We start from the raw sequence: 15484 nt of genomic DNA, 5'->3' as shown, positions 1-15484 counted from the left end.
CTCTGGCAGAGACTTGCAAGCACAGCTGCATCTGTCTGGCTTCCTTCTGCTCTCCCCCTCCCCTTACCACTCCCTGCTAAGCAGGGATCCCTGTCCCCCTCTGCCTTACACAGACACCTCAGCATTAGCTAGAAGCCCACATGCTGGGTATGGTCCATGCTGTGGCGGACAGCAGTGTCGGTGTAGGGCTTTTTGGAGCTAATCAACAGCTCAGCTGGTAATGTCCTTCCTTTCCTTCTTTCTTTAAGAAGAGCTTAAACTAATGAGAGGCTGTTTGTTTTCTGATGGGGTGATAAATGCTGATAACAGAGCTGATAAATGCTCTATTATCAAGGCAGGGGGGAACCCCTCCCTAATCCTGCTGGGGCATGGCCATACCCCCCTTCAGCTCAGCCCTGTAGAAGGGAAGGGAGGGCTGCTCTAATGTCCCCCCAGCTTCTAGTTTGAGCCACTACAGGCATGTGTCTCCATGTCTGGGAGGTCCGCACGGTTACAAACTGATTTAGCCTAGCCAGGTTAGATTAACCTGCAAAGATCAAATTAATTCATGCTCAGGCTTTTTGAATGTCTGTCCCTAGCCCAATTTATTAGTAAATGAAAAAAAAAGTCATCACCCTGTACTCAGAGCAAAAGTTCTCTCTTTGCAACTGTCTATATCAACTCACTCTCAGAATGCAAGATTCACCCTCCAGATTTTTGATGCGCTTGCATGAATCTGTGAGATGACTTTTCAGATAATTCTGGTTCCTCAAAACTTTATTTTATTCACAGTTCAATTTGACATTACCAACATCTATTGACTCGACACCTATTTTTCTCACTTGTTTGGTGCACATGTAGCCGAACTGCAAAGAGGATGCATAGGAAACACAAACACTAATGACATTTAATAGCTTTACTTATTTCCAAACTTAAAAAAAAAAATCCAACCAACCTGATGGATTCTTTTTTTTTTTTTTATCTTCACCTCTTTGTTCTATCTACAGTAATCCTGACTGCTTGCAAACGTACAAAAAAAAAAAAAAAAGCAATTTAAATTCTTTGTGCTCTCATGCTGAACCCAGCCCCAGTGCATACCCAGAAGAAGCAGTGTGTTACTTCGACCCAGCTGTGCAGCGTCTGTATAGATCAGGCGCTTTAGTGGGGCTTTATTGACACTTTTATCTAATAACTGATTGAATCCCCACTGAAGCACCTGATCTATACAGATGCTGCAGAGCTGGGTCAAAGTAACACACTGCTTCTTCCAGTAAAGCACATTTTTTCCCCATGTCTGCAAGCAGCCATTATGCCTAGATTCTGCCACTCTTATTCATGCTTATTTCTGAGTAGGTTTCTTACAGCTTTGTTACACAGTCATTTTAGGTGACTTCTGGAGCTCTTAGCCCCTGGATTGGTGCAAGCCAAAACATTTTAGGTGGCTTAAAGCACTCGTTATTGGGCTTTAAATTCCACCATTCCAGGTCAGGATCATCTCTAATCCACCTAATTTTACTCTTGTCCCATTAAGGTGTGGCCACTCTCCACAGCTGTTCTGCCCAACTGGAAGTCCTCCAGCATCCTGGGATGCAGTGGCCCCTCCTGAGTCAGGGCAAGTGGGGACACTGGGGGGCAGTGGGGCCTTGCCTGCATATTGGACGGAACAAGTGTTGCAGCCCCAGAGCACCCAGTGGTTGCAGTGCCTCCCACTACTGCTCAGACCAACTCTGCTCCCACGCAGAGCAACTGCCTCCTGCTACCCTTCAAACTAGCTTGCTCTGTCCGAAGGGAGCAAATCCAGTCCAAGTGGCAATGGGAGGCACCACCTCCCAACTGCTGCTTGAACCAGCTTGCTCTACCCAGCAGAAGCAGAGCTGGTCTGAGCAGCTATGGAGGAGGGTGGCGCGGTGCCTCCTGTTATCACTAAGGCTGGCTTGCTCTGCTCGGCGGGAGCAGAGCTGGTCCAAGTGGTGGTGGGAGCACGATGGCCACTGGGCGCTCCAGGTCTGTGGTACTTGCTTTGCCCAGCAGGAGCAGCAAGCCAGTCCTACCTCTGCTCACTAAGACCCTATTGGCAAGTCACAGCTGTGCAGGTGACACACAGTCGGAGATAGTTTTTCACCTTAAGGCACAACTGCTCCACTAAGCTGACCAACACTAAGCCTGTTAACATTTGTGCAGCATTCACTGTAAGGTGTAACAAGATCCTTAGCGACTAACCACCCTGAAAACAGTGAAGCTACTCACGTAGGACTAAATTCAACTCTCCTGGGCTCTAACTGGTTTGCATTGGGCTTTTATTACTCAGCCGGAGTAAAGCTTACATGATTAAGTGCTAACCTGTTTTGTGTTTAGCTTACACAAGTTTACATATAAAAAAAAGCCATAAATGAAGAGAAGGGAAGAAAGTTTTATATGGGTATTGATCATTTGAAAGGCAAATGAGGTAGTAATAAAGCCAGTGGTTTTAATAAGTAAATGGAATATTACCTGAGAGAGTCTATAGCAGTACTAATCTCATTTCTTTAAAGATACTGTTGGGTTTATGAACCCTTCAAAGTCTTTGAAAAGACAAAAAATGCTAAGACTGAAGTCGCAATGAGGGATTGAATGATCTAAATTTAATATGATTTTGTTTTCAGACTTTTTGGAACAATTTTAATCTTGTTATTATCAGGGGGAAAGGAGAAATGCCCTATTAATCTCTGTTCTTGTGAGAGATGCATCTCATTCCTGTCCTACAAGTAACTGAGAAACTATCTATCTGTTCTGTCTAGACAATGTATTTCCATAGATAACTGGTTTGCACGTCTAATTTGGTAGTGAAAGGAAGACTATATGAATGTCTTCCTTATCTTACTACTAAAAAGGGAAAGCTAAATCTACTTCCAGGTTATGCATTATTTTGAATGTTTCTTTTGTCTCTGCACTCTTTCTGGTAAAACTTCATCATTTATTCAGTAACTCAGGCGTCTCCACAGCATTGATTCTGTTGCCTGTATCTTAACAGACGTCCCCTGTTTTGTGAGTATAATATTCCTGGCACATACTGTAATTACTCAGCTTCCAAATAAGAAAGGGGAAAGACTTGAAAGTAGAATCAATTGATTAATGCAAAAATTCATCTCTACATTTGAATGAGAATTACTTTTGCTGCTGTCCCCTATAAAGGAAAAGTATCTATAAGGGATACTGTCTCTACCCTGCAGCGCAAAAGTTTTTCTAAAACGTTTTAAATAAAATATATGAATAATAATTTCTCGGTTAGTACCTTACAGTTTCAAAGCACTTCACGGATTGTAGTTCTCTCTCATAAGAAACCTGAGAGGTAGACAAGCAAATATTAATGAAGGTGCTGATTCCCTCCAGAGTATTTTGCCTACAGTATGCCAACCTCCCTTTCTGGCACCTCACATAGGAATCATGCCCATGGCAGCCTTAGAAAGTCAACATACACACAGATCACTTTAAAAGTAACAGGCCACACCTTTTCTGAAACTAAATTTACTAAAGTAGTGTTTTTGCTTTTCCTAAATAAATTATGCTTTTAACATCAAGCTATCATAGAAAATAAACGCACATGAGCTTTACTGTGGAGTAGACTACTTAGCTCTACAGTAAAGCATCACCATCTACATGTGTGCTAGCATTAGGGTGCAGGAAACCAATTAACTCCACAGTAAGATAGTACTGTCAGGGATGGTACTATCTTATGGTGGAATAATTTACTGCACTGAAATGCACGCGTAGTTGCTGACTGCGAGTGCAAATTATGCCTGGGCAGCCCAAGCAACAGGAGGCCAGACTCCTGCATAGCCCCAAGGCTCCTTACTTGTGACACAGTGTCCCAGCCAGCCACTCCACTGCCTGACGCTGCCACTCAGAGCCCAGGGCTGACCTCCCCTTTCAGCCCAGGCTTGCTCCACCCCAGCTTAAGTTGCTGCTGCCCCAGGCACACATGTACACATTGCACCCAGAAGCAGTTTACTCTGGCTCAAACTGCTTCAGAGATTATTGTTTCACATTAATTGCATGTGTAGATACACCCACAGAGTAAGGAATTAAGAGCCAAAACAAGTTATTCTGATTTAAATCAGAGTAACTAAGATATGAATCTGATTTTAGACTTAGAAATTATTTCCTCTGTTCCATGAAAAGAGTCTGTGAACCAGCATGTTATATTTTATTACAGCACCATGCACATTGTGTCTTAGAGCATAATTTAAAGCTCCCATTTGTCATATCACAGGTATATAGTGCGTTCACAGAGGGAAATGTTTCTGTGAACAGATGACTTTTCCATCTTCCTCTAAACAGAGTATATCCTTTCATTCCATATATGGCTCCAATTTCTCCCATTTCTGAGATTTGTCTCCACTGGCAACATGAATAGACATAAACAATCTTTAGTCTCTGTCTTAGGCTAGGACAAATCTAACCATTCTGTGCCCCAGATAAGTTATTTTTACTACATTAGCTTCTCATTGCTTTTCTTTCATTTTTACCAAAGCCATTTCTATGGTGAGCACTACTACTCTGTGAAAGAGATGCTCTGCCCATGTTAGGCTGGCCTAAAGAAATGTCACCTATAAACTGGGGTTAATTTCCTTATTTCCCCTAATACCCATAACGGTCACGTTAGCACATGTTCCATGCTTTTGATAATCTACCATGCACTTCAAAGCACAAAACATGGTAGTGAGGACTCAAAAAAACCTTTTTCCAAGTTTTTTTTTGTTTCTATTGGGAGGGTTAGTAACAATGGTGAAGAGTGCATCAAAGAAGGGAGAATAAAAATAGAAGTTTTTAAGAACACTGGGAAGTGGGGAAAGACCTGAAAAGAAAATGTAAACCACAAACTGGACTCTGTACTGCATGTAAAAAGGAATAATTATCAAGGTGTTGCCGCTTCTCATGGAGTGACTTTGCAGTTAGCCAAAGCAACGCAACCACACAGTGACAAGTGTCCAATATGAAAATGCACAACTGCAATAGCCAAGGCATTTTGTGATGAGAAGACAGTGAAAAATCTTTAAAACGGTTTCACACACTCCCATCAGCGAGTAACCAGGAGAACTGAAGATATGAGCAAGCGGTAATAAGAAAAGTTATTGCACGGTGTCAAAACGGTGCTGCTATTTTTTGTGATCGTTAAACAAAAGCATTGACCAAACTGATATTAGTCAGCTCCTCATATTTATCAGAACTCTAGAAGATTTCACAGTAAAAGAGGAATTGCTATCTCTGATTTTTTTATACATTACTACGAACAGAATAGAAGCTCTTCAAAAAAGAGGGAGCACAGAGGTTTTGACAAATGCCATGGACAATGTTAGGGCCATAGTCTGTTGGATTATCAAATCTTCTGAAAAAGCCTGGCACATCACTTGCCCCATGATTCACTGTGTAAATCACCAAGAACCTTTGGTGTGGGAAATCGGTGAAACAAGCTGAGGCTTTGGCAACCTTCACAACCACTTTCAATCTCATTCATAGTGGGAATAAGCTTTGTTACACAGAAAATTCTGCTCATTTTTGGAAGAAATGCATTCTGTATATGGCGATTTGCCTCTTCAGTCATACATTGATTAGCTACATGCTGATAAGGTTTTCCAAGTTTTTTGCTCCCAAAAAAGAAATTCTGATGTTCCTAAAAGGATAAGTGAAAGCTGACACTGCAGAGCATGAAAAGAGAAGTTGTCCCCAGAGTTTCTATCCAAATTAGCCTTCTTGACAAATACTACCACTCACTCACGCGAACTAAACACAAAATTGCAGACTAAGAATCAGACAATATCAGACCTCACTGGATGCATGAACTGGTTTCATAGCAAGCTTAAGCTGTTCCAAGATGCTCTTGAAAAGAGGGTCAGGTATCCAGGTTGTAGTCGTATTGGTCTAGAGGAAAAGGCAATCAGGACTCGTAGTGGTATCTTTTATTAGATGTCAATCTTGTTGGTCCAAAAGTTCTTTTATTAGGCAAGAAAAGAGTAATATTATACATTTCCCATCTTGCAGAGTTGGAGAAAGAAACAGAAAATGTTCAAGGTATAAACTTTTCAGAATTCTCTTCTAATGTGGAAAACACAGTCAAATTCCTTCCCAACTACTTTACCAAATTTTAGTTACTGAAAAGATAACGGATGCTTTTCAACAACCCACTCAGAGCTGCAGCTGAAAACTCATTTTCCAACATACAACTTGAGATGTGTGATCTACAAGCCAACCCATTCCTAGCTAGTAGGAAAGAAATAGGGGAGGACTTCTTTTAACTTGTAGCAGAGAACTGCTTTCCACATTTAAGGGACCTTGGTTAAAAGATTGTGTAAGTGTTTGGCAGCACGTACCTATATGAAAGGGCCTTTTCTACAGTGAAGTTTATAAAATCCTGATATCCATGTTCATTCAGAGATGAGTCCCTCACTCACTCTCTTCGACAGCCCTTCACTGAGGAGTCAGTTGATACTGATTCTCTTGTGAAGGTGATGGATGCATCATCTGCAATTTTCATGTTGAAAAGTTGTTAATTTATCATGTTTTAATATTTTACTTGCAGGCCTACATTTCAGTTGCTTTCAATACAAAGATTTTTTTTTTAAACATATGCTACATTTTTCTATTAATTTTTTTCTAAATAAAGAACCAATTATTTCCATTTTATCCATGTATGCAAAATGCAACCCATGAGAAAGATGTGAATAGAAATTTTAGCTCCTGGATAAGAATTTGGAAAGCCTTCGTCTAGAATATCTATAGTGAGCTTTTGCAATTGGATTGTAGGGAATGGACTTACACCAGATTTGCACTTCACTTCTGCTTGTCTACCTGCTGGCAGCCATGACAGGGATCATGGTACAATTTGATTGCCTTGCATACTTCAGGCCACTAAACATTCTCAAGTTAATTTTTTCTTAGCCTAGTAAGCATCTACGTAAGCCAGGGATGTCAAACACATGACCTGTGGATCTGTGTCACCTGGCCCACAAGGCTCCTTGGAGGGGTCAGGAATTCAGAGGTGGGACCCACCACTGAAATCCAAGGTATAGAGCCACGTTGGGGGATGCACATCAGTGGCAGCAAGCAACCAGCAGCTACATTAACTACTACAGCTCCCTAACACCAGGTCTAGATCTAGCTCCCAAGAAGTGCCCCCAGTCCAGATGCAGCCCAGGTAGACCAGGTGTGTTTGGCACCCCTGACCTAAACAAATATGACAGGTGATGCATGATAGTTTGGACTGGTAGTTTTAGCAGGACTAATGACTTGCATGTTTCCCAACCACAGATACCCCTTTGGAATCTATTTTCTATAGAGAGGCCTATTCTCCCAAAATTTCTCTTTGCTTCTCTGAGGGCTGCCCAGATTCCAGGTCACTAATGAACAGCCCATCTGTTGTTCTGCCTTGAACCTCGAGTCCAGGTTTGGAGACAGTATTAGAGAAATCAATCTCGCTGAACGTTTCTAGCCATTCTATAATAATATTTGGAGCTGACATTTCCTGTGTTTCGGGATCTGCACCAACTCAGAACCGTGTTTGACAAGAAGCTGCTCGATTAACTGCTTCCTTGCCAAGGATTAAATCAGTCACAAGCTCTGTCTATCGGGCTTCCTGTTGTTTGCTTCTTAGTAACTGATCTGTGGGATCACTCCTATTTTGTGTAAGATCAGCACTCTCAAGTCATTGTGAACACCTAAGTCTCTTCCTTCCTTTTTCTCAGTGTAAAGGCAATTTAAATTAGTAGCCACACTTGCTCTGCAGAGTGCTTATAACTGGTCCATTGGCAGAGAGAGAGTCAGAGAGGGGTGCCGCCTCTATTTCCTTACACATATGAAAAATAGCTACATGTTTGCTTGCTTTTTTATTTAAAGATACTTTAAAATGCTATTAATGTTTCTTGGGAATACCGTGTGATCTTAAATGGAAGAAAATGTGGCCACAATGTTTACTCTCCCACCTTGCTAAATGGGAGAGGACACATTATGAAGGATCAGTATATGAAAATTGGCCCGTGCTGCAAAGAAGCTTGAATGCCCCTCACTTAGATTACTGCTATTCGTAAGGGGAGGGGGGAGGGAGCAGGAACAGGAAGAAAGGAGAACCGCAGTGAGAAAAAGAGCACCAACAACTGTGAAGGCAAAACTAAAAGGAGTCTATGGAGGACATGGATCAATGATTCAAATCCATGTATTAAAATAAAGGCAAATTTTGAATTATGTGGCTATAATTCTCCCACGGTTTATATCACCACAAGTGAGAAAGAGAAGAGTTATAGGCCTATAATTCACATTAGTCTATTACAGCACTTATTCTAGATATATTTTCCTCCAACCCTGAGCCTGTCATTTTCTAAAGTTCTCTTTATCGCTACCACAACTGCAAGGGATGAATAAACTCCACGAGGGGGGACGCGGTGTTGAACGCGTGGCTCTATCAGAACTGCAAAACTTGCAACTTAAGTCCTGATCACGCAACTGCCCTCATTTATCAAACTGCAGGACAGAGGCCAAATCTGAATGAAAGGATAATACAACTGACAGTGCCCTGCTATGACAGCTTTGTTTTACTTGAAACAGGCTTAAGAAAGAATTAGAAATGTACAAAGACGATGACTTGGAAAATGTTTGTGAAGCTCTTCGAACAGAAATTGAGCTTCTCCAGATGGTACGCCTCCCTTTTTTCCTTTTTACTAAGCATTTAACAAATGTTCTGTGAATTTAGTTTGGAAGAGATTTTCTATTAAAAAAAGACAGTGTTTTTGTATAAACACTTGCACTTGTATAAACCTGTACGCAGCCAGAAATATCATATATTGTGTATATAACCCCTAGTAGGAGGAAGTACTCCTTATTCCCGTTTGGTATAGGATCATCATTTGCAAACATCCTGGACTGACACTTTCTACTAAGGGAAAGGCATTAATGTTTAGAAATAAATTTTCAGCACAAAATACAGGGATTTATTTATAGGATTACATTCAATATTACCCTCTTGAATGCTGCATAGATTATGCAGCCAGCAGCTAAATTAATCCTATAGGCCAACCTTTAGTTATTCAAAAATGAGAAGATGCAGAATGGGGCCACACTGGTACCATTCAAATGCGAATATTGTATATTCTACACTCACGGGGCTCTTTATGGAAATTAACTGGATAAGCCTGCCAGGTTTCTTCTAAATGTCAACCCCAGCTTCCACTTTTTTTGGTTGGCAGTTTTTATTTATTAAATATAATTCTGTTCTTCATGAATATTGATCACTTTAAATGTTCAGCAGTGATTCTCAACCAGGATGCCTCGAGATCCTTTCCAGGCTGCCGTGGGGTGCCACGCAATGTTAGCGCTGTTAGGTGTGAAAACAGGATTTGCATAGGGATCCACAGTGTTAAAAACGTCCTGACTGGTTGTGATCTTTCCGAGTTCTTTGCAACAGAAAAATTGCTCTATTGCTTTTCTGTAGTCAAATAACGAGTGAGAGAATGGAGAGCTGGCAGTTTCCAAAGGGTGCCTGGAGTCTAAAAACATGCGTGTTAAGGTTTTATTGAATAAAGAAAGTAGATTTAAAAAAAAAAAAATCAGATAAATACTTTGGGATCTCATTTTTAGTCATGAAGGGTTTTTAAAGATGTGTTTTAGAGTCCTTGGTCTGACTGAGGGTGTCGGTTCCACTGGGGATAAAGCTGTCACTAGGGACAGGATATGGCTTTTATGGATTTTGCACATTGATCTTCAGAGTGAGTAAGAATCGTTAAGATAAGCAGTTACATTGGAGGGACTGGGACCTTCTTGTACCTCATCCATTAACTGAGCGTGTGCTATTAAGATAAACCTCCTCAACATAAATATTTCTATTTATTTGATACTTTGGGGACACGTGACACATTTATACCAGTATAATTGCCTTTACATCAGTGCAAATGTGAGGCAGGCATGACAACAGCTCTACACCAGTGTAAGTCACTGCACTCCAAGTGAAGTTACCCATTAGAAAAGTCAGGAGTCACTGTAGTGTACACCAGTGTTGTGTTATACTAGCATATGGATCGCTTGTCCACAGCACTACTCAATGACAGCCTCAGGGCAACTCTTTGCTCAATGTTGACAGGCTATTCCTACCAGCTCTTTCACCACCCAGCGATGAGACACTGTAACAGTGCCTCCTGGGGGCAGCTCCTTCTGGAGAGCTGATCATCTATCCGCCCCAGACACCAGTGTCACTTATGCTTGTGTAAATGTGCCATGTGCCCGCACCCATAGAATTACAGAACAAAAACATATGCTTCCAAGCTATGCCTGGAATAATAAGAAGATGCTCATATACTACAATTACCCAGGCTGTATAAGTCACAGAGTGAGATTAAACTCCTGAAATGAGATACTTAATAGAAATGCTGAAACAACTTTAAGCATAGCAATGCTGCTATTATGATCTTAAAAGCTGATTTGGGAAGGTTTGGGAACATTATACACTTCATTATGTACAGAATGGTTTATGATACAATTTGTAAACAAACTCATTTTCATTTGGTCTCCTGGTACATGATATGTTTTTTTTAAATATATTTTTTTTAAATAAAAGAGTGAAGAAGCAACACTGTCTGTCTTATGGGTAGGGCAGCTGGAGCTGTGCAGGGACAGCAGCTCCTGGAAGGAGTGTGCCCGAGCAGGCACATTGCTTTCAGCAGCACTGAGAGGGTCCAAGTAGAGACAAGATCTACTGTATCACTTCTAGCATGCAGAGCATATCGCCACAGCCACAGCCCAGCCTAACACAGCGGACGTCTGTGCAGAAAGCTGTAGCCATGTCCATGCTCTATTCAAATCTTTATCTGGTTTCTTGCTTTGCTGTCAGTATTAATCCCCACATTGTTAGGAGCAGAAAGGGAAGCAGAAAACATTGTGCTGGATTTTAAGCTACAGGGAGAAGATTCTTAGCACATCTTGGATTCATGAGGGGGAAGGAAGGGGTAGGCACAATGTGAACCATTGCTAAAGAAGTCACTCTCGTGTATTCAGTTTAGGAAATAGGGAGCAGACTGTAAACACTGGTTTTTGATGTTTGAAAAGTTATTAGTAAAGAACACAGTGGGTGTGTCTACATGCTCATTAATGCGCCGTAGTTACTTTGCATAAGTTTAGTATTTGCATAACCAAGTACTAAATCAGTGCACAGTACCTGGCGCTACTGCGCAGTAGCACCGGCACATGGCCTTTTAGTGATGTTAACTGTGCTGTAGCCTAAAACCACTGCACAGTAGTGTATTAGCAGGGGTTTTGCCCTCCATGCTACTGCATAGTGTTATTAGGCTATTGTGAAGTCTCATTTTCTACAATTTTAATCAATTTTTTTCCCCCCCAGAAATTATCACAAAAAAACTCTTCAGGCAAATAAATTGGATGTTGCAAGACTGACTGGAATATCACCAAAACCGGCCTCTGCAATACTTTATTTGAAGTTTGCTAAGCATCTGTTGTTCTGCTATCAGTTAGACTATTTCTTGATGTTAAAGTAAGGGTTTTGTTCCTTGCTTCTTTTCCTGATCATTAAAGCTTGCTGTTTTCAAAAATAATAATTTGGGGCTTGGCAGTGATCCCACTCATATTTTCAACTGGAACCTAGGTTGTTCCTTTATCATCTCTGAATGATGCACAAATCAGCAGAGATACAGTAGTGCTCTAAATTATTAAATGTGCATAGTAATTCTGAATGTACCACTTTCTGTGTGCCCACTTTCATCACATTCCTCTCATTACAAGGAAAGATAATGGGAAGGGAGGCACCTAGGCTGCCAGCAGGAGGCACTTAAAGGATATATTTGCATTTAGATTTTGAAAACATAATTATTCAACCTCTACAACAGCCTACGCCCAACTGTACAAAGTGATAGTTCAGAATAGCTTCCCAACCCAAACCTACTGAAGGGCAGCCACCTACTCTACTACTAAGCACTTGGCTCTTGAGTTCTTGTTAATCTGGATAAAATCTTCTTCTTCTCACTACCCGTTAAAAATAATGTGTTCTAAACACCAGTTGTAAAGTTTTCTTGTGCTTGCTCTCTTTCTTCATTTGCTGCCTAGTCTGCTGCTCTGCTTTCTGCTCCTTACCCTATCTGCCACTGAACTACCCGTCACCTCCCCAATCTGCTGTGCGCCACTCAACAAGGTTGCATGGCTGTGAGGGATGCCTGTCACATGGCCCCACCACTCTCCAATCAGTGGTGAGGGGCAGGGCCACATGACAAGCAGCTCTCACAGCCAATCAGCAGCAAGGAGCAGGGCCACTGGGGCCCTTTGACTAGAGGTGTGGGGGGAAGGGTCTGCTCTGCTCTGCCTGTGGAATGGCTGTTGCACCCCGTATTCTCCACCACAAATTAGGTAGGTCCCTACCAATGGACTCCCATACATGGGCGAGGAGCCTACTCCGTTGCATTGGAAATCCAGCACATCAGAGCAGACTCAATTAATTGACAATTGATTGACTTTGCTGGAGCATGGAAACTGAAGTGCTCTGGCAGCCTTCTGCATCACATATTTCAGCATTCCCATGTGTCCCCACACTAAAAAAATGGCAGCACAGCACTTTGAAACAAAACGTGTTTGATAAGCTTTAATTCAAAGTGCGCCGCCAACATTTTTTCAATGCAGGTACACGCAAGGATGCTAATACATGCGACACACAGGCGCTTCTAATTAGTGTGACTCACTAATTAAAGCACCTGGCTCCACATCACCAAGCACATGTAAAAATGCTCAATAAGACTACCTGGCAAGACTATTCAGTTACTTAATCAATTAAGTTCTTTGCTGAACTGGATCAAATTTGGAGTTGATGGAAAGAGAGAAAAAAAAACTATAGATCCTTCAGAGATTCCAAGGATAAATAAAAAGGAACAATTTCAACACTAAGGAAATGGAAGGAAGATATAAAATACACAAAATCGGGAATTCTCTACACTGGGCCTAAGTTTCTACTGCAGGGGTGGGCAATTATTTCAGCTGGAGGGCCACTTACAAGTTTTGGCAAGCTGTTGAGGGCCGCCCTTGACAGGTGTCCTGCCCCCTGGTTGCTATCTTGGAATCAGAAGTCCTGCCCCCTAACTCCTGACCTTTTTTCTGGAAGTCCCTCTCCTTACCCTTGAAAGTACTCCTTTTGGCAATGGGGTTTGCCATATTGGAACCAGAAAAAAACAAGTTATATTCTTAAAAAAACAAAACAAAACAGAAAAAACCCCCAAAACCAAAATCAAACAACAAGCATTAATTTGATTTCAAAACTATTTTTGTCTTGATTTATGTGCGTTTGTGTAGTATATATAGAGGTGACTGCATAATAGCTTAAAATGAAGTCTTACTTTTGTATATTGTGGGGAGAGGGTATGGAGCAGTGTGGGGGGGTACAGGTGGGTGTGTACAGGGCTTATGGGGGGGCTGTGGGTGTGGATGCATGTGTGGGGTTGATAGGCATGGGGGTGTGGGTGGGTGGTTATGGGGTGTGTGGGTGGGTGGGGGAGGGTGGTTGGGGGGTTCTGGCATGTGTGGAAGGGGAGGGTGGCTGGGGTGTGGGAGAAGGTGTGGGTACGTGTGTATGGTGGTGTGAAGGGGGGTGTGGGTACATGTGTATGGTGGAGTTTGCATGTGGGACCTGCCCTACAAACACGCCACCCCCACACACACCCCTCCCTCATTGCACATAGTCCCTGCCACCAGTGGCAGCAGCAGGCAGTGAAGCCTCAGGGCATTGATGGCCCGCAGCAGGTGGAGAATCACAATGGTGCACAGTTCCAGCAAGCCCCAGGATTGCACGTGGCCAGGTCAGCAGGGAGAGAGGCAGAGCTGGCCTGGCTGCATAAAACCCCTGCTGGCCTGGCCTGGCCCGGCCCAGCCCTGGGCCCCCACTGGCCCCAGCCCTGGGGCACCAGCTGGGCCCTGCGTTTCCACCCACCTGCTGCCACGTCTCCCCCCTACATCTGCCACTTCCCTTTTTTTTGCCCACTGCCACCGCTCCCCCCAACCCCACCCAGCTGCTGCTCCAGCAGCATGAGGTTCCTGGCTGCATGGCAAAATGTAGCAGGGACCAGTCCAGCTCCTGCAGTTCCCAGCTGGCTCCTGCTGCCACTGGCCCTGGCCCATGGGCCCCATGCTTCTGCCCACTGTCACTCCTCCCCCCTCCCTGCCTGCCGCCATTGCCTTTCCCCTGCCATTTCCCTTCCTTCCCTGCCCGCCACCATTGTTCCCCACCCCTGCCTGCTGCTCCAGCAGCACGGGGCTCCCAGCTGCAAGGCTGGGATTGGAGGACGCAGCAGGAGCCAGCCCCACCTGGCCAGGCCCCTGCAGTTCCCAGCTGGCTCCTGCTGCATCCTGCAGTCCCAGCCATGCAGTCAGGAACCACGTGGTGTCCACCGGGCTGAGCTGGCTCCAGATGTGCCCCCGCCCCCGCGTGTTCTTATCTGAGTTTGCACTCTTGAACAGAGGGAGGGTGGGGGAACAGCCCCAGGGTCATCAGGCCAGGAGCTTCCGGTTGGGGGCTGGGGGTGGAGGTGGCAGGGGCAGGGCCGGGCAGACCTTGATGCTGCCGGCACTGGGTCCTGCCGCCAGCTCTTCCTGGGTCCTGCTGCTGCCAGTTCCTTGTCATCTTTGACAGGCAGCCATGGGCAGATAATAATTAATTTTCTAAATTTTTTAGGGGCCCTGCGGACTGAATAGAATGGCTTGGTGGGCCAGATGCGGCCCACGGGCTGTATTTTGCCCACCCATGTTCTATTGCTTGCTTCATGCATTCAAGTAACTCAGCTAATTGAACCAATTGTGAGAATCAACTATTAGAGACCGGATCATGATACTCACCATGTATACATGTGATAACATTTTCCAAGTGTTCCTTCTATTTCTTTTCCAATGATCTTGTATTGAGTAGCTATTCAGCACAAGCATGAATCAGGCAACATATAATGTAACAAACTTATGAGTTATACACATATTCTCTATGAAAAAAATTTTAAATATGTAAAACGAGCACAGCAACATCCAATAAATAAATTAGGAAACATGGAATTTTTTTTTTTCTAGGAAACTTGAGAAAAAGGCTGTTAAGACTTTACATGATTCAGACTCCAAGAAACTGATTTTATCTTGAGAGTTGTACAAGGTTTCTAACTGTCTCAATTTGTGATTCTTTTAACCAAAGTACAATATAAAATGCAGCAAAAATGTAATACCAACCAAAATGGATAGGACTCGAAGAATCAATTTTAACAACAACATGAGAATAAAAAAAATCACCAGAAATATGAAACAGTAATCAATATAAATCATATTGAACCGAACAAATCACTCAAAATTATTGAAATAAAATATAAATGTTGGATTAAACCAACCACTGTAGGTGAATTTAAGGCATACTGATTTGCCAAGCCTAAAAATAAAATGCCTCATAACTAATATAATCAGGGAATAATATAATGTTTTTGGTCACAGGACTCCATGAATCCATCTGAAAAAATAAAGCAGA

At 42.8% G+C, this 15484-nt stretch overlaps 1 protein-coding gene across 1 annotated transcript in view; it reads left to right on the top strand.

Moving 5' to 3' along the window:
* CCDC172 (coiled-coil domain containing 172) overlaps positions 1–11578 on the top strand; it is a 36957-nt gene extending 25379 nt beyond the window's left edge. The window contains exons 6-7 of the mRNA XM_006262705.4: positions 8554–8641; positions 11336–11578. Coding sequence (XP_006262767.2) covers positions 8554–8641; positions 11336–11368 — 121 coding nt within the window. The 3' untranslated portion in view covers positions 11369–11578. The remainder of the gene's footprint in view (positions 1–8553; positions 8642–11335) is intronic.
* The last annotated feature ends 3906 nt before the right edge of the window (positions 11579–15484 follow it).

This window comes from Alligator mississippiensis, chromosome 6 (genome assembly GCF_030867095.1).
Source record: "Alligator mississippiensis isolate rAllMis1 chromosome 6, rAllMis1, whole genome shotgun sequence".
Lineage (NCBI taxonomy): Eukaryota > Metazoa > Chordata > Crocodylia > Alligatoridae > Alligator > Alligator mississippiensis.
The sequence above is the reverse complement of the archived record's forward strand: the minus strand, read 5'-3'. Positions and strand labels throughout refer to the sequence as shown.